The sequence below is a fragment of the Canis lupus genome, chromosome 19 (assembly GCF_048164855.1).
Source record: "Canis lupus baileyi chromosome 19, mCanLup2.hap1, whole genome shotgun sequence".
Lineage (NCBI taxonomy): Eukaryota > Metazoa > Chordata > Mammalia > Carnivora > Canidae > Canis > Canis lupus.
In genome coordinates, this window is record NC_132856.1 from 45,927,890 (window position 1) to 45,955,444 (window position 27,555).

The 27,555-nt window shown below is 57.8% G+C and overlaps 2 protein-coding genes and 1 long non-coding RNA gene across 9 annotated transcripts in view; 1 reads left to right on the plus strand and 2 right to left on the minus strand.

Annotated features, from left to right (window-relative positions):
* Positions 1 to 7,056: 7,056 nt before the first annotated feature.
* LOC140610512 (uncharacterized) lies at positions 7,057 to 12,375 on the minus strand. The gene is made up of 3 exons (XR_012012137.1): positions 12,236 to 12,375; positions 12,069 to 12,129; positions 7,057 to 7,185 (listed from the first exon to the last, which is right to left on the minus strand). It is a non-coding gene; the product is annotated as an uncharacterized lncRNA (long non-coding RNA).
* Positions 12,376 to 13,374: 999 nt separating this feature from the next.
* On the plus strand, positions 13,375 to 21,068 carry COMP (cartilage oligomeric matrix protein). The gene is made up of 19 exons (XM_072786662.1): positions 13,375 to 13,528; positions 13,768 to 13,853; positions 14,210 to 14,261; positions 14,732 to 14,901; positions 15,579 to 15,716; positions 16,000 to 16,074; positions 16,169 to 16,327; positions 16,435 to 16,539; positions 16,627 to 16,734; positions 16,962 to 17,121; positions 17,701 to 17,819; positions 18,035 to 18,087; positions 18,187 to 18,368; positions 18,531 to 18,709; positions 18,814 to 18,862; positions 19,200 to 19,396; positions 20,027 to 20,199; positions 20,650 to 20,789; positions 20,879 to 21,068. Exons 1-19 carry the CDS (start codon positions 13,450 to 13,452, stop codon positions 20,923 to 20,925), a joined length of 2,271 nt encoding a protein of 756 aa, XP_072642763.1. The 5' UTR covers positions 13,375 to 13,449; the 3' UTR covers positions 20,926 to 21,068.
* A 448-nt stretch (positions 21,069 to 21,516) lies between these two features.
* The window catches only part of CRTC1 (CREB regulated transcription coactivator 1), a 79,267-nt gene continuing 73,228 nt past the window's right edge, over positions 21,517 to 27,555 (minus strand). For all 7 annotated transcript variants that reach the window (XM_072786666.1, XM_072786667.1, XM_072786665.1 and 4 more), the window contains one exon: positions 21,517 to 27,108. In XM_072786666.1, coding sequence (XP_072642767.1) covers positions 26,897 to 27,108 — 212 coding nt within the window. In that variant the 3' untranslated portion in view covers positions 21,517 to 26,896. The remainder of the gene's footprint in view (positions 27,109 to 27,555) is intronic.

Genomic DNA, 27,555 nt, shown 5'->3' on the forward strand with positions numbered 1-27,555 from the left:
ATGGGGCACTGGTGCACAGGGGGAGTAATTGCAGGTATTTGTTGAGTGAATCATGGGAAACACATCAGTCCCTGGCTTCAGCCCAGGCCTCTAAGGAATTTCTTCTCCAGTCTTGGGGGGGCAGGGGCGAGGGGGACTTTGTTGTAGCTTGAGCATCTCTGCAGAGCCCCGACCTCCGAGGAGGGCAGAGGAGGGCGGGCGGGGTCCAGGCCGCTCTGCAGAAGGAACGGCAGCGTGACGAGGCCTTTCCACTCTGCGGTCAGACTCCTGGCCCCGAGAGCCGTAAAACAGCCCTGCTTGGACTGGAAACATTTTCCTTTAATATGTTCCTGGAGGCGTTGGCAGGGCCTGTAAGGAAAATTTCAGGGGAAGAAGGAGAGAGGTCTTCGGCAGCCACTGAGGCCCGGGAGGTGGTGGCCAGACCCGTGGCTTTGGGGGGACCCAAGCATCTTGAGGGGCGGTTGAGGGACCTGGGCAGGACCAGGCAGCTGTCAGTGTGTTATCTGGGTCTAGGAGAATCCTGTGGACTACTGGACCTCCCTGAACCTTGTGGTGGCGGGGATGGCGGGTGGCCTCACCAGTCGGAGACAGTTCTCCATAGGAATTTGTGTAAAGCTGACTGGAGATGGTCTCTGCAAGCATGAGCGTGTTGAACCCACAGGGTGCTGAGGCCTGGGGAGGGAGCCCCCAAGGGCTGGCACAGGGCAACGGGGTACGGGTCTGATGTGCCTTCTCCTATGGCTCCCCATTGCCCTGGGATGGAGTCCAGACGCTGTCCTCCCAGGTGCTGGCACCCCATCCTGCGCTAAAATCTCGACTCCCCTCACCCCATGTGGGCCCGGCCCCACTATACCCAGTTCTAAGAACGCTGTCTCGTTCTCTGTCACCTCCAGGCCTTTGCTCACTCTGGTGCCCATCACCCCAAGCACCCTCTGTGGCCTCTGACTTGGCTTATTCTCATCCCTCCTCCATTTGGAGCTTAGAGGTCCCTCCTCCTGGCCCCCTATGGCTGCCTGTGTGTCCCTTCCCCTCATCAAACCCAAAAGATCCTGGCATGTACTAAGAGCAATTCTTGGTTATAAATCCTGGGGTGTTTTGAGGGGAGGTCAGGGGGCCTTGGAGGAATAGATGTTTCTCAAACTTTGTCATTGTGACTGGCATGCCCCTAGGTCCCCAAGAAGACACAACTCCACTAAGTGTCAGGCAAGATAGAATTCACTGGGAATAAAACACAGTTTGTATTTGCATATGAACACACGAAGATGATCATTTCATTTTTTCAAAGATTTTATTTATTTATTCATGAGAATACACAGAGAGGAGAGAGAGAGAGAGAGAGAGGCAGAGAGAGAAGCAGGCTCCATGCAGGGAGCCCGACGTGGGACTCCATCCCGGGTCTCTAGGATCATGCCCTGGGCTGAAGGTGGCGCTAAACCGCTGAGCCACCCGGGCAGCCCCAGGATGACCATTTCAAAGACTGGAGAGGGCAGCCCTGGTGGTGCAGCGGTTTGGCGCTGCCTGCGGCCTGGGGTGTAATCCTGGAGACCTGGGATCGAGTCCCACATCGGGCTCCCTGCATGGAGCCTGCTTCTCCCTCTGCCTGTGTCTCTGCCTCTCTCTCTCTCTCTCTCTCTCTCTCTCTGTGTGTGTGTGTGTGTCTATGAATAAGTAAATAAAATTATTAAAAAAAAAAGACTAGAGAGTATTTGGAAGAAAGTTGGGTAGAGGTATCTATGCTCAGGGGTTGAGGTAGGTCTCCCGAGGTGCTAACATTTAAGCTGAGATTTGGAGGATGATAGGAAAGCATCATGTAAATATGAAGGCTGAGCATCCCAAACAGAAGAGATGACTCGCAGGGCCCTGGGGCAGGAAAGAGCTTGGGTGCTGGAGGAACACGAACGAGGCTGGTGTGGCTGGAGCGGAGCGAGTGAAGGAGAAGGACGCACGCTGGAGGGATGGGCTGAAGCCGGATCACATGGGGCTTTGCAGGCCACAGAGAGAAGGTGGGTTTTGTTATGAGAGAAATGGGGAGCCATGAAGGGTGTGTGAGCAAGGGAGGGGAACACCATCTGATTTATGATTCTGAGACATGCCCTGTGGCTGCTGCGGGGAGGAGGCTGGGGCAGCGTCCAGGCAGGAGTCGGGAGGACAGGGACCAGGGCTGGATGGCAGGAGAGAAGTGGTTGGATTTGTATATTTTGGAAGCTGAGGAGACAAGAGCTACTGATGTACTGGACACAGGGGGGCAGGGAGGAGACTCAGACGCCACCCAGGTCTCAGACCCAGCACTGAGTGAATGGTGGGGTCGTTGCCTGAGACAGGAAGACTTGGAGAGGTGACGTCAGGAACCAACAGCCCCACCTTGGCCGTGTGCTTGTGGTGTCTGGTCGGACCCATGTGCCTGGGCTGGGCTGGCCAGGCTCCAGATAGAACCATGGGCTTTACAGGCAAAGAGTGGCCTTTGCTGTCTGGGCCTGGACGGGATCCACCAGGGAGAGGCGGGCAGGGGGCAGGCCAAGCCCCCGACGCCCAATTTTTGTGCAAGCAGGCAGGGCCCACCCCAGGTCCTTTTGTTCCAGCTGGAAACCGGGACCAAATCAAAAAGTCCAGATGTGGAGTTGGATGCAGTCCCGTGACCGTGCGGTTTGGGGAGGCCCAGCAGCCAGGCGTCCAGTAGGTCAGGCCTCCGTGTGGCCTCGCTGGCCACCACCCGGTTGGGTGTGGGGGCAGGACGGCTTCAGCTTTGAGTCTCTGGCTGCAACAAAGGTTAAAAAAATAATCACCAGCACCAAGACCCAGCCCCTCCCAGCTTCAACCCCAGTGCTGGGTGGAAAAACAGGTCCTGGGACCCCCGCCAGCCCACAGGCCTGAGACTTCCCCAAGGGCCAGGCCCATTCAGGAGCAGGGGCAGGGGTCAAGAGGGCATTAAGCTGGATCCCAATCCCTCTCTACCCTGGTGACTCAGTTTCTCATCTGGAAAATGGGGCATTGCTGTGGAATCACGTCATGCTCAAGTTCTCCTGGAGCACCTCCTGTATACCAAGCCCCCTGCCAGGTGCTGGGAACTTGAATGTCAGACAAGCCAAGGCTGGCTCTGCCCTCACAGCCTCCCAGGCAGGGGGGATGAGACGGAAGATTCGCTGGACAGGGGTGGTCACCTCCCTGGGCCTTCGTTTTTCCAACTCTATGATAGGGAGAAAAATAGCTACCTCTGAGAGTCATCTTTATTCCCGTGACAGCTTCTCCATGCCGGACTGTTTACCATTCAGCTTGGAGCATCCGGTGGTCCCAATCCAGGGCAAAGGGGCAAGTTGGCTGTTTAAAATCAGGTTTTCCAGGGGCGCCTGGGTGGCTCAGTGAGTTAACCATCTGCCTTCAGCTCAGGTCACGGTCCCAGGGTCCTGGGATCGAGCCCTGCATCAAGCTCTGCATCAGGTTCTGCCTCAGGCTTCCTGCTCAGCGAGGAGTCTGCTTCTCACTCTGCCCCTCCCCCATTCCTGCTTGTGCTCTCTCAAATAAATAAATCAAATCTTTTTTAAAAAAATTAGTTTTCCTGATCCCAGTTGCTAGGAGGAAGCAGTTCACTGCATGGATGAAGAAGATGCAGACCGGTGACAGGGGCTGGGACAGGAGGAGTGGAGAGGTGTCGTTTAATGGGGACAGAGCTTCACCTTTCAAGATGAAAAGAGTTCTGCAGATGGCTGCACAACAATGTGAACCTGATGCCATTTAAAAATGATTCAGATGGCAATTTTTATGCTACGTATTTTTTACAATAAAAGCTAATTTTTTTTAAAAGAGGGAAAAAAGGTAGAGTTTGGAATCAGGTCTGCCTCCTGTTTACTATGTGGCCCTGAGTGAATGTCTGACCCTCTCTGGGTTTCTGTTTGCTCCCTGCCTCCCTCCCTCCCAGCCCTGGGTCTAGGTCACCGCCCAGATCTTCCAGATTCCCTTCAATTTTGCATTTCTCCATTTCAGCCCTTTGGGGCTTGATGCAGGGCTGGGAGCAAAGGGAGCGGAACATCACTTGAGCTGCCTTCGAACTGGCGATGGGGTGAGGAGGCCCCTCCTGTGGGCTCCTCCACTACCCGCCAGCCATTTGGAAATAACAGGCTGGCGGTAGCAGCCGTTCTGGGCAAAGCCCGTTTCCTGTGATGTTCAAGGTTGCCTGGTACCCGGGAGAGGTCAAGAGGCCACCAGAGTAGGGAAGGGTTTTGGAGCTGGGCCTGGAGCTGCCCCCAGTGGCACCCTTCCAGGGAAGCCTGGGTCAGAGCCGGGACCGCCACCTTTCCTAAGGGCAGAGGGCAACAAGAGGGGTCTCTCATAGTGTTTGGAGATGGAGGTAGGGGATGGGAGCTTGGCCCACTACCAGAATCACCCCCATTAAAGCAGGTTGAGCCTAACAGCCTGTGATCCAGAAAGCCCACTGAGGCAGGAGTGAGGAGAGGGGATCCAGTCTCTATTGTTTGCCTATTCAGAGTGGCATCCAGGAGGGACTGACCATCACCACCACCACCAACCCCCCAACACACACACACACACACACACACACACACACACACACACACCTAGAGAGGCTGGTCAGGCTGGACCATGGTGATTGGTTCTGGGAGGGGCATGGGACCCATGCTGGACCAGTGAGAGTCAGCCCGGAGATCTCCCCTGGGCCAATCAGGGGGGAAAGGTGTTCTGTTTCCTCTAGACCTTGGCCTGGAGAAACGTAAACCTGGCCCCACCTGGCCGCCCCAAAGGGCAGGAAGAGAGCTGAGCAGAGAGGTGCAAATCAGATACCACCTCCCAGCCACTAGGATGGCCATCATCACAAACCTAAAAAAGGATCGTTGGCAAAGATGTGGAGAAGCCGGGACCCTCAGGCATTGCTGAGGTGGGAGCGTCGAGTGGTGTGGCCACTGTGGAAAATGATGCGGCAGTTCCTCAGAAAGTCAAACATCGAGTTAAATGATTCTGGAATCTCACTCGCCAGTTATGCACTCGAGAGAACTAAAACAGGTATTCAAACACTTGGCACAGAGATGCTCACAGCATTCATTATGCACAATCGCAAAAAGGTAGAAACAACCCAGATGTCCATCGACTGGAGAACAGATAAACGAAACGCGGCACATGCGTAAAATAAAATGCTCTTTAGGCATAAAAAGGAACGAAGCTCTGATACAAGCTGCAACGTGGATGAACCTTGAGGACACACTCCGTGAGAGAAGCCAGATGCAAAAGGACACATGTTGTATGGCTCTGTTTATATGAAATGTCTAGAACAGGCAAATCCGTAGAGACAGAAAACAGATTAGTGGCTGCCAGGGGCTGGGGGAGGGGACAGAGAGTGCCTGCTAATAGGGACCAGGTTTCCTTTTGGGAGGAGATGAACATGTTTTGAGATAGAAGAGATTATTGCAAGGCATCATGAACACAATAAAAAACACTAAATTGAACAGTTTAAAATTGTTGAAATGATAAATTTTATGTCCTGCGTATTTTACCACAAATTTGTTGGTTCTTCTTTTTCTTTTTTTATTTATTTATTTTTAAAGAATTTATTTATTTATTCACAGAGACCCAGAGAGAGAGAGAGAGAGAGAGGCAGAGACACAGGCAGACTCCATGCAGGGAGCCCGACATGGGACTCGATCCCAGGTCTCCAGGATCAGGCCCTGGGCCGCAGGCGGCACTAAACCTCTGTGCCACTGGGGCTGCCCTTCTTTTTTTAAAGGAAGAAGACAGCTGACAGAGACACAGATCCTGGAGGCTTCATTTGGGGCTCTGGGTCCAGCCATGCCTAAAGGCAGCCCTTCAGAGATGGGCTTCCGCTCCCTCTAATTTGGCATTTCAGAAAGTCAGCTATGTTTGTTCTCGCCCATGTTCCCATCATGATGGGAAGATCCTCACCAAAGGTGCTGGGGGTCTGAGGAAGGTCCAAACCTCACTCCCTGGCCCACTGCTGTCCCATCTGTAAGATGAGAGGGGGGCAAGCTCTCTCCACGCCAGCAACAGCAGCTCCCAGTTTGCACTCACTAGGATGACGTTTCACTGCCCATCACAGGCCTGTGAACAAGATGTCCTGAGCTCAGCAAAGGGAAGAAATTGCCAGGGTATGTTCCTGCCTTCCATGCTGTGCCACCTCTGGAAGCAAACTGTTGGGGCCTCAGGAGGAAGGTGGCTGGGGCCCTGAGAGGCAGCCTGGCAGGTGCTGATGAGCTCATGCTTAGCATCTGATAAGGTGGGGTTCAAGCCTTGGCTCTTGCCCTCCGTGATCCTGGGCCAGCAGTCTCCCCTTCTGGGCCTCAGCTTCTCCTCTCCAAAACAGACTGGTTTTTCTGGGGGTCAGGTGCAGGGTCTGCTGGGTGAACAGTTGCTGTCTCAGGAGAGCTCATTAATACGCGGATGTGTCTGGTGGAATCTGAGCTGGACTAGGAGTACTGGTGTGGCCAGCGACGGGTGCTGGGGAGCAAGGGGGGCGGACAGCTACCCGGTTTACTGCCCCGGCCAGAGAGGGATGTGGCCAGGCTCTAGCCGCCCCTCTGTGCCGTGTTGCTATTGGCTTCCAGAAGGATATGGATGTAGAAGTAACTCGTTGATTCTTTTTCCACTTGCTGCTGAGCACTCAGCGTCCCGGCGCGCCTGGCCGGAGGCTGGCACTGTTTCCAGGCACCTGGACAGCCTCACTTGGCCCTGGCACAGGGACTCAGTGAGTGCTTGGCGGTTGGCGGGCTCCGGGCGTCAGCAAATGGCGTGGTCCTTTGCTCCGTGGCTGCTCCAGAGTTGGGGGAAGAGAGCACCTCATAGCTCCCATGGCCTCCAGGAGCCTCCCTGGCCGGCCGGTCAAGGGTATGGCCAAGAGAGTGGTTCTGTTGGGGTCAACTCGGAGACTCCCTCCTGTGGCACCTCAGATGTGGGATGCCCCCGTGCCATGCCTCAGCCTCCCTGGAGTCCTGTGGCTTCCACCGTTACAGCTCTGAGCTTCCACTGACGGGCAGCCACATCACCCTGGGTCTGTGGCTCTGTGACACCATGATCCTGCGGCTCTAGGATGCCACAGTCCTGTGGTTTTAGCATACTGTGGGCCCATGTCCCCACTGACCCATGACACTATGACTTTGTCATTCCTTAGTTCTGTGTCTCCTTGTTCTGTGGGCTCATGACTCTTGGATTATTTGGAAGTTCATGCCTCTAGAAAAGAGTAAGTCATTCAAACCAGTGGGAAACAGAGTCAGGAAGTCTCATGGGGTGGGTGTTCCAGTGGCACCCTCCCCCCAGCACCATGTGGACCAACAGCAACAGTGACATCACCCGTTTTCCAGAGGGTTCCATGTACTTGTCATCATCCCATAGCTCCCTCTCAGACTATCCTGACCATTGCTGTGGTTTGGCCATTCCTGGAGGGTTTTATCTCCCTTTGTGGTGCAGGAATATGGACACACAGGTCAGAAAGCCTGGTCTGGCCTGAGGGAGTAAACTTTAAGTTAGGCTAAGTAGGGGTTGGCCGGGTAAAAAGCAGGAGGAAGAGTGCTCCAGGAAGAGGACACAGCCTGTGCAAAGGTCCTGAGATGGGAGAAGCTGAAAGGTAAAAGGTACAGGGAGGCAGCCAGAGAGGCTGCAGTGAGGCCTAATTGTTCACTTCCATTTGTCTCAGGTAGGGACTTCAATTTCATTCTTTCATGGACTCCTTATAGTGATCACTGAACGGGGTTGCCACATAGCCAGAGAAGCTCCCAGGGGGTTCAGCCTAGCTAGCCAGCCACCCATCCACCTATTCACCCACCTATCCACTCACTCATTCATTCATCTGTCCAACCACATGGCTGTCCATCCATCCACCCACCCATCCATTCCATCTATCTACCTATCCACCATTTACGCATCTATCCAACCATCCATTCATGATCCATCTATCTATCCACTCATCCGCAACCCATCCAACAATACAAACATCTATCATCCACCTACCCATCCAATCACCCATCCATCTACTCATCCAACCACCCATCCACTCATCTTTCCCATTTGTCCACCCAACCATCCATCCATCCATTCATCCACCCACCGACTCACCCGAGGAGCCCAAACATGGCTCATGGCTCTGTTCCTGCACAGGGCACCCATCACTGCACCCCTCTCTGTGATCCAGCCCTCCTCCCCCTCCACTGCTCCCTCACCCCTCTGCTCCAGCCACACCTGCCTCCTCGGTGAATCTCCAATGCATCAGACCCCTCCCGCCTCTGGGCTTTTGCCTTTGCTGTGCCCTCTGCCTGAGGCGCTCAACAGCCAAAGTCCATTCACCTGCCCTGGTCTTGGCACCAACTTCCCCCCACAGTAGTCTCCCTGACCCCCTGGGCTGCGTCTCCTCTGGCCCAGCCAGCTCCTACTTCTGGACAGCAAGCATTCCGTGCCACTGCATGCACTTGTCCACCTTTGAGGCCACCCACCTTGGGGCTGAGAAGCCAAGACCACCTCTTCCCTGTTGGCTATGAGGCAAGGGGTCTGTATGGTGGGGAAATTGTTTCATCTCATCCCACTGATCAACAATCATTTCTTTGGCACCCAATTGTGCCAGTCTTCCTACATTGGGGCTGGGGCTCCTCCTTGCCCAGTACCCTCCCTCCCCCACTGGCCCATGCCCTGGTCTGGGCATCTGCCTGCCAGGCAGCCAGTGGGTAAACACACCCCGCCCTCTGCCTCCCGCCCCATCCATCACTGGCTTGAACAAGGGCCTCCTGTTAATGAGCTGGGGTGGGGGCCAGAGAGGGGTAGGAGGAAGGAGGATGAGGAATTGGGGTCAGGGCTCTGGTTCCCATGCTGTTGCTCACCCACCCATCCTCCCAACAGCTGCAGAAGACTGGATGGGGGACACTCTCCCTATGGCCTTCATGGGGGAGGGGAGTGTGTGACTGCCCTCTCTGAGCATCCAGTGCCCAAACTGAGGCCACAGAAGGAACCTATCTCTCTGAGCCTCGGTTTGCCCGTCTGTAGAGTGGGGACGTTAGTGACTGCCTCAGCGCACTTCTTATCAACTAATGTATTCAGTTCTCATGATGATCCCAAGATGCAGGGACTCTTCTTGCCCCCACTTCACTGGGGTTTTTATTGCTCCTGTGCACAAAACTTTAGTCATTTCTAATATTCACTTCATTAAACAGAGAAAGAGAAAAAGAACAAAACTCGTGTAGTTAGCCGCACAGGCTGTCTCTCTCCCTGTAATACAGACACAGGCTTGTTTTACTATTACCTACAAAACCCTCATTAAACGTGAGAGGAGAGAAGAGCACGGTGATCATTTGCCCTGCCACAGTTGTCTCTGGAAAATTGTAACTTCATTCTCCAAAATCAGTGCCCACTGAACGGCACATTGGTCAATTCCAGTTGGTTCCTCGTGAGGTTCTTTCCCCCCTGCAGTGACTCTTCAGGATACTCACTAACCTTGAGAATTCAAAATCCACATTATAATACACTTTTGAAAGTGGCTCTGCCTTCCCTCCAAAAAAGAAAAGAAAAAAGAAGACACTGAGGCACAGACAAGTTAAGCAACCTGCCTCAGGCCCCACAGCAGAGCTGGGTGGGATATGCAACCCAGCGCTCCCAAGCCAGAGAACAAGACCTTTGTCGCTGTGCCCTGCTGCCCCCATGATGGTGAGCTCCTGCCTCCTGGGGCCAGGGAAGGGGGAGCAGAGAGGGGAAACCCATAGAAGTGGTATGGCAAGATTTTGAACCCTTGGCACTTGCTCAATAAAATTGTAGCCACTATATTTACTGTTGTCTCCTTTCTTTATCAGCATCTTTCTGAGAACCTGGGGCAGAATCGGGACAGAGTTGGGGCAGATGGAAAGTGGGAGTGTAGGCAGGGCTTCTTAAAGTTTCCAGTGCAAGTCAGAGGGAGGTGTGCCCAACTCCAGTGCTGGGTGGCACCCTGGCACCCACTCCCCCACCCCCAACTACTTGATCCTTCTGGAGAGATGGGTCCAGTGGGGCCGTCTGAGGCAGGCTGGGTCAGGCTGTCAGCTATGGATGCAGCCGTGGCCAAGTGGCCTCCCTCACTGCCCTGATGAATTCCCCAGACCCTGGGCCTGTGGCTGGGCCCGCCCAGGGCAGGGCAGCTGCCTTCCCGACATACTTTCCCTCTGGATTCACGAGGAGAGGCGGCTGGGTAAGCTGGGGGCGCCCACATGTCTCCTGGCCCAGCAAACCCCTGCCAGGAAGGGCCCGGGGGCCCCATCACACAAGCACCAGCCCCTCTGCCCCAGCCTGGCCAGGGTCCCGGAACCACCGGGTCTGGTGTGATGGGAAGGGGAGCTGGCTGGGGCGCCAGCCAGAGGCTCAGGCCAGGAGGTCCTGGGCAGCAGGATCTTCACAGCTAATGAGGGGCCTCGGCCAGCATTTCTTGTCTGGATTCCGGGGCCAAGGGCAATGGTGGGGGGAAGTCTAAAGGCCTTCAAGCTCCCGCCTTCCCCAGTTCTAATTCCTGCTGTATGACCTCGAGCTGTCTCGTCTCCTCTCTAAGGAAAATGTGAATAAGGGCAATGTGAGTTGTAAGTGACACAGTGTATAAGTTCCCTATTGCATAGCAAGGCTAATACTGGAGCCAGACATCCGGCACAGGTTAGCTCATTCAGTTGTCTCAACAATGATCACCTCCATTTTACAAGTGAGGAAACTGAGGCACAGAGAGGTCAAGCAACTTGCCCTAAATCACACAGCAAAGCTGTGCCCAGCCAACATTTGAACCTAGACCATGTGGCCTCCAAGTCTGTCCTAAAGTACAGTGGGGGCAGGTATTACTCCTATTAACAGTAATGATGTTATGTTAATGACAAGGAATTAGAAGTGATATGCTAATCCTAGGAGGTACCCTCACAGCTCAGCAGCCTCTTCTCACTCTGCACTGAGGGATCCCCAGGCTGTGAGAGAACAAAACATAGACAATCCCAGTTCTCGGAGTCAGGCCATTCCAACCTTCTCTGCCAGGAGTATTCTGCTAGGGGTCCCAGAGAGCCACCAGCCCCTGAGCCTGGCCCAGGAAGAGCACAGAGGGCTTCATGGAAGAAGAGGCAATAGAGCCTGGACTTGAAGGATGGAAGAAGGTATTTGGGGTGATGGGGAACAGTAGCTGCAAAGACCCGGAAAGACACCTAGAGTAAGTTATTCTGTAACGTGAGAATGGTGTAGTGTGCACGAGAGGAGTCACTGCCTGGAAAGAGGATTTCAGGGTTGGTGAGATCCAGGAGGCAGGAGCATGAAACTAGAATGCTCGTCTGGGCCTCTGTTGTCTGCTCTGCAAACTGAGACATCCTCAGGGTCTCTGCCTTTGTCATTCCCCCTGTTTGGATGCCCTTCCTTGCATCTCCCCCATGGCCTGGCCATGAACAAGGGCACGTGCATCCAAGTTCCAGCCTCGTGCCCAGCCTGTGGCAGGGGCCTGACTTCCATGCGCCCTTGTCTCAGCAGCATGAGGTCCACACAAGCCCACAGGCCCTGCTGGAGTTGTGGTTTTCCCAAGAATTCCAGAGCCAGCCGGGAACGGCCCCCAGGTATGGTGGATGCCAAGGAAAACAGGAGGTGAGCTCATGGCCCGGCCACAGGCAACAGGCAAGGTGGGCACTCTCAAGGCACAGGCTTCACTAGAAATGCCCAGGTTGGGGCTGACTTCTCCCACGCAACCTCCCCGTCAGGCTCCCAGCCTTCTCACTCACCCTCTGTGGCTCCCTATTGCCCTAGAAGGCAGCCAGACTCCGCACTGCTGGTACCGCATCTCCTGAGCCCCAACATCTCTCCATCCTGAGATCATTCCTTCTAACAAACCAGGCTCATTTCTGTCTCAGGGCCTTTGCATATTCTGTACCTCTACCTGGAATACCTACCACCATCTTTTTGCCTGGCCATGTCCTCCTCAGCTTCCTGGTCACAGTTTATGTTCTCTCCTCCTCTGAGAAGCCTACCCAGATTCCCCACCCTAACCCCAGGCTACGCCAGGCACCTCACTGGAGCTCCCACCGGTGCCTGTGTATCCCCATCACAGCTCTGGCCCCTTTGCATGATTATGCAGCCTCCTCCCCACCCACCTGGGCTCCTGTGGAGGGAGGAGTCCAGTCTGGCTTCTTCATCCTATGTCAGGAGTCCAGCCTAGGACATGATATACAGTAGGTGCTCAATGCGTATTTGTGGAATAAATAAATGTGTCTGAAATTTCCCCACCTCCAAGCCATAATTCTGCTGGAATTGTTCTCACCTTTCCCCTGCTGATCTGAGTCCTTTCTTTCCTTCAGGCTTTCTTTCCACCTCCTCCAGGAAACCCTCAGTGACTTCTCTGCAGCCTCCCAAGAGAACGGATCTGGCTATGATCCTACTCTGACTTCACTCATGCCCCTTGCAGTGGCCTTAGGCTAGCCACTTCCCTTTACTGGGCCTTAGTTTCCTGATCTGTACAATAGAGTCTTTAAGCACTTGGAGGGTGGGGTGGAGAGGGTTAACTCCAGAAAGTTGAGGTGTTTTGTAGCTCAGGAGCAAGGCTGGGCTGGGAGGGACGATTTTCCTGATTAGCAGTAAATTTTTATTTTTATTACAAGCTGTTCCCACAGCAGCTGGAGCAGAGCTCGGAAGGTATGGCGAAGTCTCCACTAACAGAAGCCCTGGCCACCCCCCACAGATCTCCTCCAGCTCTTTAATTTGTGCACTCCCCTGCTGAGGATGGGCTCCCACACAGCCCACTACACAGATTGGGAAACTGACTGGGCTCCTAGCCAGGCTGCCCTCACCCCCCACTCACTAGCCAGTGAACCAGGGAGAGAGAAGACCATAAATCTGCTCCCAGAGCCACTTGCAACTCTCTAGACCTGGGCAGGGAAACTGAGAGTCTCTGCTCTCACTTGAGCCCCATTTTCCTGTAATAATGATAACCATTAACAATGGTACTTATTACCGCCATTGTGCAGGGGAGGAAACTGAGGCACAGAAGGACATCATTCGCCCCATTTTGAAGCAGCTGAGTAAGGAGTGGAGGGCCAGTCAGCCTGACTTAAGCAGAGCGGGGGGTGGAGGCCCTAACCTTTAGCCTCTCTTGATTTTGTTTCCCAAATGTGAGTTGAGGGGAGCCGCCATGGGGATCGCCTCGCACTCAGCTATGTCCCATCCTTGGCATACAGCAGTCATGCAATAAATACGGCTGTAAGAGGGCTGGGGGGTGATCACACCTGATAACCCGCCCCACCGACCTCTACACTCAGTTTCCCCCGTGACTCAGTTTCCCCCTCATGTCCAGGTTTGGCAACACCGGGCGGGGCCTTGAACGCAGAGGCCAGCGCCATCTGTTTACCTTGCGGCTGGGCGCTGGGCAGGGCCGCGGGTGGGCCGTCCCGGAGCCGGCTGCGCCCTCCCGGATAAATAGGCCCCGCGGGCCTCGTGGGCAGCAGAGAGCGAGCTGCAGTTCAGCTCCCCGCCGCCGCCATGGTTCCTGCCGCCGCCTGCGTTCTCCTGCTCACCCTGGCCGCCCTCGGCGTGTCGGGTCAGGGCCAGATACCACTAGGTAAGCCGACCCTTCCCCCACGCGTGGCCTCGATCCCCTACCACACCGGAGGACCCATGGGGCCTAGGGTCGCGGCTCCTAGGGGCCCGGGGACTGTTCGCCGGGACGTGCAGGACGGAGAAAGCAGGCAGCAGGGCAGAGGAACGGAGGGCGTCCCGGGTCCCCGCCGAGGCTCCGAGAGCACTGGGGTTGGGGGTCCCCAAACCCCGACGCCCCATCAGCGCCCCCTGTCGGCGCAGGTGCAGATCTAGGACCGCAGATGCTTCGGGAACTTCAGGAGACCAACGCGGCGCTGCAGGATGTGCGGGAGCTGTTGCGGCAGCAGGTGCGGGCCAGGGTGGGGAGACAGGGAATGCGGGGGCGCGGAGAGAGGCCTGGAAGAGGAGGCGGAAGGAGGATGGGAGGAGGTCCCGGTGGAGAGGAAGAGGGTTCTGGGTACCAGATCCGGGGAGGAAGCTATAGAAAAGAGGGAAGGGGGAGTTCCAGGAGTAGAAGGTTCGGCGAGAGAAGGCAGGGGTCTGTAAGGGAGAAAAGGAAGTCCCAGGGAAGGAGGGGAGGAGCTGGGAGGATAGGGAGGGGACGGGGGTGTTGGAAGGAGTCTGAGGGAGGGGAGGGGGGACCCAAGGGAGGAAGAGACGGATAGGTCCACGCCGACTACACCCCGTGCCCCTTGCACCGCAGGTCAAGGAGATCACGTTTCTGAAAAACACAGTGATGGAGTGTGACGCGTGCGGTGAGTGCAGCTGGGGCGGCAGAGACGCGGCAGGCGGGAGCTCGAGAAGAGATGGGGAGACAGAGACAGAGACCGCGGAGGAAAGACTAGGAGGAAAAGAGACAGGAAGAGACGGAGGCTGACAGAGATGGAGAGATTGGATGAGGGATGGAGAGAGACGAAGGAGGGGACACAGAGACTATGGGAAGGGAGATGGCGGACACGCGAGAAGAAGCAGAGGCCGTGCGAGAGATGCAGGGAGATGCGGAGACGCTGAGGGAGAAGCCGGAAACGGACGGGCACGGAGATACAGGGGAAACCTGACGGCCAGGGAGCGTGGTGCGGGGCGGGGGCGGGGCCGGGGGCGGGGGCGGGGGCTGAAAGCCCGGGATCTCGCCACGCCCGCAGGGGCGGCCCCAGGAAGGGACGTGGTCCGGGTAGACCCTGCCCCCGGGGCGGGGCCCTGACCCGCCCTCCTGCACTCCCCGCAGGGATGCAGCCCGCGCGCACCCCGGGGCTGAGCGTGCGGCCCCTATCCCAGTGCGCGCCCGGCTTCTGCTACCCGGGCGTGGTCTGCACTCAGACCGCAAGCGGCGCGCGCTGTGGCCCCTGCCCCGCGGGCTTCACCGGCAATGGCTCGCACTGCGTCGACGTCAACGAGGTGCGCTCGCCCCCCTCCGCCCCGACGATCCCCCTAACGCCTGCCCCACGACTACCCACCTTCCCAACAATCTCCTCCCCCGATGAGGGCACTCACCCGGAGGACCCCTTCATCTCGGGGGGCGTACGTCCAGACGACCTTACCGGCGGGGGGCACCCACCCCGGCCACTTCCCTCACCGCCAGTGACGCCGGTCCCGCCAACCCCTTCCGTAGCCAGGGACGCCCGCCCCGACCACTCTCCTACCGCCTGGACTGGCCCTCCCCAAAGACCCTCCTCACCTCCGGGGCTCACAAGCCCCAGCGACCCTTCTACCACCACGAGGCCCCCGCCCGTAAGACCCTTCCACCGCCGGGCACGCACGCCCCGACGACCACTTCCTCCCTCTGCTGGGGACGTCCGCCCTCGCAATTCCTTACCCCGCCCTTGAACAACCAGCCCACGCCACTCCCAGCTCGCCCCTCTCTCCGCCAGGTCGCTCCCCTTCCCCTGGCCGGATCAAGGCAAAGTCGTGTCTCACCCCTGGGATGGTGGCCTCTGCCCCACAAGGCAGCCCCCCCCAAGTGCTGGCTAATGGCCTGAATTTTCTAAGCTCAAGCCCCCAAAATCCTGAGGCGCCGCTCTCGAGGGGGCCCACCTCCCGGATCCTCTGACTCTCCGTGGCCCTTCCTCCCCCAGTGCAACGCCCATCCCTGCTTCCCCCGCGTCCGCTGCATCAACACCAAACCCGGCTTCCGCTGCGAGGCTTGCCCGCCGGGGTACAGCGGCCCCGCCCACGAGGGCGTGGGGCTGGCCTTCGCCAAGACCAACAAGCAGGTGAGGGCCATGGAGGGGTGGGCGCCAGGAGGGAATGGGGGGGGGCTCATTTTGTTCAATAAACTGGTCCTCCAGCCTTGCGGCCAATTTCCTGCCTCGCTTCAGCGGGAAGGGGTGGGGACCGCGGCCTGGGGGATGGACAGAGTAAGGGTCCTCATTAGGATGGCTGAGGTTGGAGGAGGAATGTAGGGGAGAGGTAGGATACAGAGGGGACGTGAACCCGGTGGGAGGTCTGAGGGTTTGTGCGTGTGTGTGTGTGACCTCTGCGCCCCCTGCCATCCAGGTTTGCACGGACATTAACGAGTGTGAGACCGGGCAGCATAACTGCGTCCCCAACTCCGTGTGCGTCAACACCCGGGTAAGGCCCGGGAGGAGTGGGGAAGGATGGAGACACTGGGGGTGGGTGCGAAGCGGCAGGCAGCCCAAGCTCACTGCCCACGGCCCCGGCCCAGGGCTCCTTCCAGTGCGGCCCTTGCCAGCCCGGCTTCGTGGGCGACCAGGCGTCTGGCTGCCAGCGGCGCTCGCAGCGCTTCTGCCCCGACGGCACGCCCAGCCCGTGCCACGAGAAGGCCGACTGCATCCTGGAACGCGACGGCTCGCGATCGTGCGTGGTGAGTGCGGGCGAGCAGGGAGGGGCGTGGCCTGGGTATGAGGGGGTGAGGTGGGCTGGGATGGGTGGCGATCACGCCGGGGCGCCAACTCGCTATCCCACCCGCAGTGCGCCGTTGGCTGGGCAGGCAACGGGCTCCTCTGCGGCCGAGACACGGATTTGGACGGCTTCCCCGACGAGAAGCTCCGCTGCTCAGAACGCCAGTGCCGTAAGGTGGGCGGGGTCTGAAGGGCGTGCACTGGGCGGTGATGGGCGGGGCTCGCTGGCCACGCCCCTCACGCCCGCTGTGCCCGCCCCTAGGACAACTGTGTGACGGTGCCCAACTCAGGGCAAGAGGACGTGGATCGCGACGGCATCGGAGACGCCTGCGACCCGGATGCTGATGGGGACGGGGTCCTCAACGAGCAGGTGGGGCCTACGTCGGATCCTAGGCAAGGCTGGGTGGGGATGTGGCTTGGGTGAGGGAAGTGGCCTCAGAGGATGTGGACTCGGGGGTCCGGGAAGGATGAGGGCGGCTCCGCGGAGGAGGCGGGGCCTCGGAGATGGGCTGGTCTAGGGAGTGACATTTGCCCCTCCGGGCCTGGTTCCCCCCCCCGCCCGCCCCCGCCGCCCCCTTAACCGGCCCTGTCCCCCAGGACAACTGTAAGCTGGTGCGGAACCCAGACCAACGCAATGCGGACGGCGACAAGTGGGGTGATGCTTGCGACAACTGCCGGTCCCAGAAGAACGACGACCAAAAGGACACAGATCAGGACGGCAAAGGCGACGCCTGCGACGACGACATCGACGGCGACCGTGAGCGCTGAAGCAGGGGGGAGAAGAGGGAACCGGCACCGAGGGGTGGGGCTTGCCTGAGGGCGGAGCTCGCCTAATTTTGGAAGCTGCAGTGGGTGAGCTCGCCTGGGCTCTGGGGACGACCATAGACTGTTCTGGCGGGCAGAAAAACGCAAGCTGGGACAGGACGCAGAAGGTAAAAGGCAGGAACATTGGAGGGGGGGAAACGTGGGCCCTGTGTCAGATGCTGCAGGGAGTAGTAAGTAGGAAAACAGACGTGAATCTGGAGTTTAAGGCCAGGAAGGTGCCCATTTTATACCTGGGGCAGACATGTAGGGTGGTGCATTCACAGTGCCAGCGGAGGGTCCCCTTGAGCTTTGCCTGTGAGATGACAGCCAGTCCCCTCACCCATCGTCCATTCATTACGTCTCTGAGGCTTGGGCCCGTAAAGGAGCACTTGATTTAACTTTGTAGCTACTGGGAGCCAGGAGAGGCGTGGGACTCTGTCCCAGGCTAGTCCCAGGTTTGCAGCTGCCTTGCTGAAGTCAGCCTTGCCCCTCCCCCATCTTGGGATCCTTGCTGTCCCCCTGCTTCTTGCAGGGATACGAAATACGGTGGACAACTGCCCAAGGGTACCCAACTCAGACCAGAAGGACAGTGATGGTGACGGTGTAGGAGATGCCTGTGACAACTGTCCCCAGAAAAGCAACGCAGACCAGGTGAGAGCGGGCTACACACCAGCTGGGTTAGATCCCCGAGGTGAACTCTAAACTAGTCTAGACTCTAGTCTAGTTAAGAAGACTGAAATCCAGTCTAAGCATGGTGGGGGTGTCCCATGGGGGTCAGGATGACGTTGGCTCTGGAACTGGGTGTGGGTGGGAGGCTTGTGAATTTCCCTGCCCTGATTTCGGACTCCTGCATCCACCCTCCCCAGAGGGATGTAGACCACGACTTTGTGGGAGACGCTTGTGACAGCGACCAAGACCAGTAAGGAGGCCATGTGGGGTGGGAGTGGGGACCGAGGGTGGGAGGCTCCGACCCAGCACTCTGGGAAATCTCACTCTGTGTCCCACTCACCAATTCTAGGGATGGGGATGGGCACCAGGACTCACGGGACAACTGCCCTACAGTACCGAATAGTGCCCAGCAGGACTCAGACCACGATGGCCAGGGTGACGCCTGCGATGACGACGATGACAATGACGGAGTCCCCGACAGTCGGGACAACTGTCGTCTTGTGCCCAACCCAAACCAGGAAGATGTAGACCGTAAGGCAGGGGATGGGGCCTGTGGTGGGATTGAGGCTGGTGTGGCAACCTTGGCAGTTATGGGCGGGGCTGGGACGTGGTGTGGGCGGGACCGACAGCAGGTGTGGGCATGACTAGGCCTTGAGCGATGTTGGCGCTGACCCCACCACCTATGTCTCTCAGGGGACGGTGTGGGCGATGCGTGCCAGGGCGACTTCGACGCGGACAAGGTGGTGGACAAGATTGATGTGTGTCCGGAGAATGCCGAGGTCACCCTCACCGACTTCCGGGCCTTCCAGACTGTCGTACTGGACCCCGAGGGCGACGCGCAGATAGATCCCAACTGGGTGGTGCTCAACCAGGTTGGGGCCGGGCCCAAGGCAGAAGGTGGTGGGAACGGGTCTGAAGCTGGGGGCGGGGGAACCGAGGGCCCACGCGGCCCTCCTGAAGCCCTTTTTCCTTTCAGGGTATGGAGATCGTGCAGACCATGAACAGCGACCCTGGCCTGGCTGTGGGTGAGACAACGAGAGGGGCTAGGCGGTGCAGCCAACCAGATAGGGGGCGTGGCCAGGGGCGGGTCTGAACGCAGGAACCGCAGAGCCAGCTTGGGTCTGGGGTCAGCGGCTGGACTGTTCTGGACTCTGAAGGAGTGTGGCTAGAGGCTGTCAGCCGACTCAGGGGCGTGGTCATGCTGCCTTCGGCGGTGGGGATGGGGTGGGTCTGTGGGTGGGGATCTGGGGCTAGGAGGCAAGCTGGACTCCGAAGCCACGGGGGCGGGGTTGGACGCACCAGGGCCCCCGGTGGGGGTAGGGATAGCGTCCTGGAACCTCACTGGTACCCTCCTTCCCCCAGGTTACACGGCCTTCAATGGCGTGGACTTCGAAGGCACGTTCCACGTGAACACAGTCACAGATGATGACTATGCTGGCTTCATCTTTGGCTACCAGGACAGCTCCAGCTTCTACGTGGTTATGTGGAAACAGATGGAGCAGACATACTGGCAGGCGAATCCCTTCAGGGCCGTAGCTGAACCCGGCATTCAGCTCAAGGTGTCTGTGGCCCTACCTGACCTCTCGGTCTTTGTGCTCTCTAGAAAGCCCCAAATCCTTCCACGGACTCCCAAAACCTTTACAGCCCTGTCCCCAGCATCAAGCTACAGACCTCAAAGTCCTCCCAGCCACCCCCCTTTGGATTCCCACTGGCCCTCAAACACTCCTCCCAGGCCCCCAATCTTCCTTTGGGCCCCAAAACCTTCTTATGGAACACTAAACTTTCCTTCAGGTTCCAAATTGTACTGCAGGATCTGTGGGCCCTAGTATGTCACTGAAACGCTGCAGCAAATTCCCCAATCCTCTTATCCCATGGACACCCAAAACTTTCTAGAGATCTCTAAATCCTCTTGCGGACCCCCTCCAAATCCTCTCAGACCCCAAACCTGTCCGTGGACTCCCAAATACTCTAATGAGATCCCGGACCATCCCTGCCCCCAATATCCCACCTGCAAATCTCCACGTGACCCCTAAGAAGGCTTCCTTGCAGGTTTCCCATCCAGGCACCCTAACCACCCACCCGCCACTGCCAAGACGTACGGCTCCCCACCTGTCCCACAATGCAGGGTTCTGGGGCTCCAGTAGCCTGTGCAGTCTCTGACCCTGTTCCTCTGTCCCTGGGCTTGGTAGGCTGTGAAGTCCTCCACAGGCCCCGGGGAGCAGCTGCGGAATGCACTCTGGCACACAGGGGACACAGCATCACAGGTGCGGCTGCTGTGGAAGGACCCCCGCAACGTGGGTTGGAAGGACAAGACATCCTACCGCTGGTTCCTGCAGCATCGGCCCCAAGTGGGCTACATCAGGTCGGGATCTCATCCCTTGCCAATGGACCAGGAGTCCCTTGCTCTGTCCTGGCTCCTAGAGATTCAGGGGGCCTCAGTCCCCTTATCTGTAAAATGGAAATGATATGGGCAATTAGAATGAACTATGTTTGGCTCTGGGACATGACACTTCTCCTGGGACCCAGGACACAGCAGGTCCTCACATAGAAGGTAGGGTCCCACTAGCTCCCTGTTTCTCAGTCCCCACTCTGCACTGCCAGAAAGTCCAGGCACTCTGGTTAGCACCTGCTGTGTCCATCCTCTCACACAGGTCAGAAGCCCTACCTGCCCTGAGTGTGGTCCAGGCGGTGGGGGGGACATGGCCCCTACTCCCAGATAGGAGGGGGGACCCATCTTCCAGGGCAGACGCCAAAGTCTCAGAGGGGAGAGCTTAGCCCAGGGCCCTGCCTCACTGTCCTATCCTCTTCATAGAGTGCGGTTCTACGAGGGTCCTGAGCTGGTGGCCGACAGCAACGTGGTCCTGGACACAACCATGCGGGGTGGCCGCCTGGGGGTCTTTTGCTTCTCCCAAGAGAACATCATCTGGGCCAATCTGCGCTACCGGTGCAATGGTGAGGGGAGTGAGCGTCCTGCCAAGGAGGGTGGGGAGTTCATCCCGCCCAGACTCACCCCAACTCACCTGCTTGCCCTTTCTCCCCAGACACCATACCAGAGGACTACGAGACTCAGAGGCTTCTGCAGGCCTAGGGATGGGGGTGGGGACCCATTGCTGGAAGATGGCACCATCGTGGCTACCCTCACTGCGACAAACAGGGAGCTTGGCACCCGGCTCCAAGAGGTAGCTGCCCTAGAGGGGCTCAGAAAGGACAAAATAAAGTGTGTGTGGTGGAGTGGCTGGCTGTGGTCTCTACTGCAGAGAGATTGGGGGTGGGGCCTCTGAGGGAGGGCTGAGCAGGGACCCCAAACTCAGCTTGCTGCTGACGCCCCTCCTGACTGGCTAGGGCCCAGCAGCCTGACTAGGAGTGTCCAACCCCGATGTGGGAGGCCTTAGGCTTGCTGCTGCATCCTATCTACATGAGGTCTCAGGCCTGGATCCCCACCATTGAGTGCCTGCCCCAGGATCCTGGAGGGGGTGGGTCCTTCCCCTTCCAGACAGGCCCAACTAGCTGGCCAGGGGTGGGGGGTGAAGGGCTCATGCCAGTGTGCCCATATTCGTGTCTGTGTGTGTGTGTGTGTGTGGGGGGCACCTATGTGTGGTTCCCACCAGGTATACCTTACTAGGTCCATGTTTCATCCCCAGTGTGGGGTGAGGAGCAGGAAAAAAGGGGAGGAGGCAGAGACGAAAACATTGGATTTTTATTATGTTTCATTACAAAGGATGCAAAGGTACAAAGACAAAAGCGTCCACGCCAGAGAGGATGGGCAGGGGCCGGCCGAGTGCGCCCTGAGCCGCCCGCCCCCACCCGCCATGGGCACCCAACCCACGGCCCACGGGACATCCACAGCAGAGTGTACATGCTGGGGAGGGGGGCAGAGCCAGCCTGGGGACAGAGGAACACAGGCGGAGCAGGGCTCGGACCAGCAGGTTTGCATATATCAGTGGTGCCGCCCAGGGGGGCAGTTTTCTATGGCGGGGCACAGCGGGGTCAGTGGACCTTGGCTGCCAAAGCCCCCCTTCTCAGGGCCTGGTGGCAAAGGCCACGGCTGTGTCCACCTATCCCAAGTGGGCAAGAGGTCAGAAGTGATGGGCTGGATGGGTTGGGCATCAACTGCCCCCAAACTCCAGAACCCTGCGAGATGGGGGTAACACCACTCCCGGGATGTACCACGTGTCCCTGGCATCTTGGGACAGGGTACTGAGGGCTGGCCAAGAGGACAGAAGGCAGAGGGAACTGTCTGGAGCCAGCATCACTCTGACGTTCAGCCCTTACTCCTGACCCTGCCAGGGAAGCTTAAGGACTCAAGACCCATGGGTCTGAGCCAGTGATAGGAGGGAAACTGAGGCCCGGGTCACAAGGATCTTTTTCCAGTTGCCACCCCCCATACCTCTGAGAGTACCCTAGCGCCCAGGCCTGCGTGGGGGCAGGTCACCTCACCTCCCTCCTGGGGAGTGGCCACTTTGGAGAGAATATGTCTGTGGCCAGTTGCCTGTGGCACACGGAGGGTTATAGAGGTGCCTGAACCCCACCCAACCAGGAACCCTGGAGGCCAAAGGCCAAGAGAAACTATGGACTGAGACAGTGCAGGCTGGGCAGAGCCTGATGGGGGAATGTTCCAGGAACCCCCAGTCACACACCGTGAGACTCCCAGGAGGTGGGGGCCCAGGTTCCAAGGAGAAAGGAGCATCGACAAATCTGGATGCCCCCATACCTAGGCAGGCCTCCAGCAGTGGGGGAAGCATGCATTCCCCACACCCCCGGAGCTCTGCAAGCCAAGTGGGAAGGGCTCAGGTGGCCACAGCTCCCTTACTTGGAGCACCCACAAGCAGTGACAGGACAAGTCCAGGAGCACTGGGTACCCTCGACCTTGCAGCCCCCACACCCTACCCCCACACTGTAAGTACTGTGGCCTCTTAACCACGGTTCTATGAGAACCCAGGGAGGGTGATGGGTGCTGCTGCTGCTTTGTCAGGACCAGGGTAGGGGGTGAGGGCCCCCTAATACTACCAGGCCTTACCACACCCAGCCTGTATCCAGGAGTGGGGATGCTTCTTTGGGAATGCAGAAAAACCAGAATCCAGTTGGGGGTGGGAGTTTGGAAGGATATTTGAACCAGCTCAGGGTTGGCGGAGATGTGGAGGTCTGGGGAGGGGGGCTCAGCTCCCCTGAGGGCCCATCGAAGGACAGCCCCTCATAGGGGCTTATCAGGTCCAGGATGCCAGATGCGGGGGAAGGCAGCCCCTGCTGCCTGAGCCCCGCCCAGCTCCCCCACAGACCTGGCACCTGCTCCCGTCCTGCCTGACCAGGCTGCAGCTAGCACCTGGCATACAACCTGCAAACCGTACACCCACCCCTAGACATAGGAATGGACATAGAGCCTTCTCACCCTCTGTGTGGGGGTCTCATGGTGTCTGACATCCAGCCTTGCCTGCTCCACTATGACACATGGGCCTTACAACAGGGCCCACCTGGCTAGGCAGCCTCCAGGGAGCGCAGCCACCCAAAGAAATCAGGCCACACACAGTCAGAACCCTTCTTCCCAACCTCCAAACCCCAGAAATAGACAAGATCAGAACGCAGCTGCAAAGGCAGGACCCCTGCCCTTAATGCATACCCCTGGGGCAGGCGGGTGGCTCAGAAGCCAGCAGGGAGGTCTATGTGGAGGTGCTGCTGTGGCAAGGGCCACAAACACACACGGCTGTCCTTCCCTTAGGCCTGGCTGGTCCCAGGGAGTCCTATGGACCGCAATGGCTGGGCAGATGGGACCCACCATAATTTTGCTCTGGCTTGGCCCCCACAGGGGAGCGCAAACAGTTTTTGGATGCCGTTAGCTGTGGGCCTCTAACGTTTGCTGAAAGGTCAATCTGCCTCCTGAGCTTTCCACTGAGTGTTCAGAACCCCTTGCCCCAAAGGGCAGGCCACCCCCAGCCCTTCCTGCCCAGTAGAGTGACGGGAGGAAGCAGGGTATGTGAGAACAGGGAGGCCGCTGCAGGACGCCCTGAAGAGCGCTGCCTACCTTCCTCCTGGAAGGACTCAGTGGGGATGGAGGTTGGCATGGGTACCTGTGACAGGGAACACAAGTCTGACAAGACCCCTTCTCCTCCCCAACGTCAGCCCTGGACACTGTGTAGGGTGACTTTGATGGGTACGTGTTGAGGGGACAGGGGCATAAGCCCTCTTCTCTGGAGAACACAGAGAGGGGCTGATCCCAGGCTCTACTTTGGGCCACAAGTGTCCCTGGGGGTAATAAACTCACTGTCTTGGGGGCTGGGGAACAGAGGGTAAACTGAGGCAGGCGGGAACATACTTGCTTGTTCCCGGGGCAGAAGTTCACACAGCTAAGAAGACTGAGATTGGGAGGACTGGGGGGCAGTGGCGGGGGGACAGACTGGCTTGGCCTCTGACTTCATGTGGGCTGAGCATTCCAGGCCTGTCCCGAACGAGCGAGCAAGCAAGCGAGCACACAGGCGGCGGGTCTATATACAATATTCAGGGGCCCCGGCCCACCCCTCATGGCGCAGCTCGCCTAAAATCACAGTATTTTCACATCACAAAGGGCTGGTTCCCTTAGGCTGTCCTGTTTCAGGAAATCTTGGCAATTCAAGAATATTTAGTAGAGAAGCAATATTTAAGAAATAAGCACAATCCCCCGTTGTAGACCTCAGGAGGCCTGACCAGGCCCAGGCAGGAGTGTGAACCCTTTGGGGACACAGGGACATCTGGCCACTGGCTCCTGCCTGGGACCCCCTCCCTAGGCAAACTGCACCTATGCCCGTCATGGGCCAAAGTGGCCATGTAAATACAATGTCACCTGTGCCCCCGGCCCAAGGGATGTGGGACATAGGCCGCGGGGGGTGGAGGCCCTCCCTCTCATGCCCATCTGCACTGAGGACTGGGCGCCGAGCAGACAGGAAGGATGGGCTGATGAGGCTCCTTCACAGGGTCCCCGATGCCTTGTTTGAAAATTGCATCCAGGAAGGTTGCTTGTAATTTTATTAAGGCCATTTTTTTAAAAAGTTCTACACACAAGTCTAATGATAATCAAACTCTTCTATGTACATGTAGTTTTTCTTTAAAAAAAAAAAAATTCTCTTTGCTCCCAGCCCCTGCCTCAATAAGAGGCTGGGCCCTCGACTGGGACGGACTGACCCCGTGTCCCCAAGCCCACATGAGGGCAGCAGGGACCAAATGACTGAGGAAGGAACCTTCTTGCGCCTGTGGCCGCCCAGTCGCTTGGCCATGTGCTAACAGCCTGGCCCGGGAACGAGAGGGAGGGATATCGCTGGGATCAATTCTGGCTCCCACAAGGACGGAGCCAAGGGCTCTCAAGACCTAGAGGCAGTGGCTGTAACACCACAGATAAATTATGCACCGAGCAGAAGGTGCCAGCCCAGCCTGCAGGCCAACGAGCCAGCGAGAGCTCGAGATCCAGCTTTGAAGGGACGAGACAGAAGTTTCCACCTCAGAGCAGCGGACAGAAAACAAAGACACCCTGCCACTTTACCCCCAGGCCCTGGGGGGCACATGGACAGCCCCCAGCATGGCGGCCAAGCCCAGATGGTCACCTCAGCCTCCAGAGCCACTTGGAAAGCTGCCACTACAAACACACTGCTCTTTGCCTCCGAATCCAGCCCTGCCAGGAGGAGCCATGAAAGGGGTGGCTGGAGGGGACAAATGTCAGCCGGTTCTCGGGGGTGGGGTTGAGGGAGAGGGCAGCCTCATCACGGGGGGGGGGGTGTTAGGGCAGAGGGGCTGCAGCTGCTGCCAGCCTCGGGGTCTGGGACTAGTCCTCCCTGAGGACCGGCAGGCACCTTGAGGATGGCCAGGCAGAGGTGGATCTTCGAGAGACCCTTAATAAAAGCCGTGGCTCCTTCCTGGGAGTCTGCCACATGGCTGGAGTGGAGGCACCTCCGGCCACTTGGAGCTTCTGCCAGAGACCCTACCAGGCCCAACCCGCCCTCACTCAGCCCTTCCATTTAGAGATAACGTGCGCCTTAGCTAAAACGGCCAGAGACGCAGCTCAGACCCGGCAGGCAGCAGATCGCTTCCAGTTAGCTTAAAAAATATATAACATGGGATTTCTGGAATAAAAACATGCTCTCAGGCAAGTATTGGATTGAAGGAGTCAGCTACTCATCTACAACCAAAGTGTAAATACAAACCAAAAGAAACAAATAAACAAAAACACAACAAAAATACCCTGGCCACCCCCTCCCCACCCCATTCTTTAAATAACAGTAACAGTGACCACGGTACAGAGAAGAAAAGATGAAAACAAGTTGAGAGATGAAAACAACCCCCAGAAATAATCCCTGCCTCCACATGCAAGCCCTGGCAGGCCCCCTTCATCCTGGCCAGGGGCTTCACTTTCAGGGCAAAGGTGGCCATAGAGGGATCTGGCTGGGGGTGGGCAAAGCGGGAGCACGGTCCCGGGAAGATTTAGCTGCTTTGCATGCTCTGTTCACACCTTGTATAGTCTACCTCCATGGGACGGATTCTAGCATTCTCTGAATGTGCTCAGAAATATAAAAGACAGCAGTCAAAATAGTGTTTATTTCACTTTGTGTCTGCCCCTCTCTCTGGCACCTTCTCCCTTTGGCAGGGTGGGGCTGGCTCGCTACCTAACCTTGGGCTGGGGGTGGCGGGCGGGTAGGGGGGCCAGGAACGAAGGAAGGCAGTGAGAGCTGGACAACAGTCGGAAAATGCACCTCAGCCCACCGCCGCCGTGGACCACAGCGCCCCCTCCAGGCCGGCGGCCCTGCCCAACACGCTTTCCGCATTTTACAGGGGGACGGCTCATGGCCCAGGGTGGGGGGCGAGAGAGCACGCGCAGGGAGGATCCGCGGGGGTGACACGCGGCCTCCCGAGGGAGGTGGACAGCTGAGGGCGGGCGGGTGGGCAGGGGGCGCTTGGCGGCATTGCAAGCTCAGAATCACAAGCTCGGCCGTTTGCGAAGGACGGAGCGCGGCCGTCCCTGGGCTCAGGGAGACGCCGTCGGGACCACTGACCGGCGGGGTGATGGAGCCGGGGGCTGGGCGGCGATGTGCCAGATGTGCAGCTCACAGACGGTCCATCCGGAAGGTGTCCTCGGTGGCCGGGTCAGCCAGGACCATGTCAGGGTCGTTGAGCATGTGCAGTCCGTCCAGGGTCAGGGGGTCAATCTTGAGTTCATCCAGGGGGAACTGGTTGTCGGAGTCGAAGCTGACATCACCGACTCCGGCCAGTGTGCTGGTCAGTTCTTTAGAGAGGCTGGGAGGGGACTCTCCCGTCACTGAAGGGGAGGGCACAGGACAAAAGTCTCAGTGTGGCCCTGGCTCCCTGTTCTCAGGTCCTGTGCCTCCAAGCCCCCCTTAAAATGCTCAGGGAAGAGGGGCTTGGGCCACACCAGGGGTGCTGACCTGGGGGTTTGCCAGGAACTGGCAAATGTCTAGGGACATGTTTAGTTGTCCTGACTGAAGAGGGAATGCTGCTAGCATTGGGTGGGTGGAGACCAGGGAGGCTGCTCAGCACCTCAGAATGCACAGGATTGTCCCACCACCCCAGGGAAAGATCCAGCTCCATGTATTAGTAATCCAAGGCTGGGAAGCCCTGGGCTAACACCTATGTCACAAACATTCAGTGTGAGCGGTAAGGGGCAAGGGCCTCTCCTGCTCTACCAGGATATTTCCTCCATGTGCATCACTGAGAAGCAAGCTGGGGTGTGATTCCCCCCCCACCG

What these genes read in the sequence shown, in the direction of transcription:
- COMP (XM_072786662.1), top strand. Translation starts at nt 13,450, where the DNA reads ATGGTTCCTGCCGCCGCCTGCGTTCTCCTGCTCACCCTGGCCGCCCTC. An exon ending in AACCCGGCATTCAGCTCAAG is followed by an intron (nt 19,397 to 20,026) that starts GTGTCTGTGGCC and finishes TGGGCTTGGTAG; the next exon opens with GCTGTGAAGTCCTCCACAGG. An exon ending in CCCCAAGTGGGCTACATCAG is followed by an intron (nt 20,200 to 20,649) that starts GTCGGGATCTCA and finishes TCCTCTTCATAG; the next exon opens with AGTGCGGTTCTACGAGGGTC.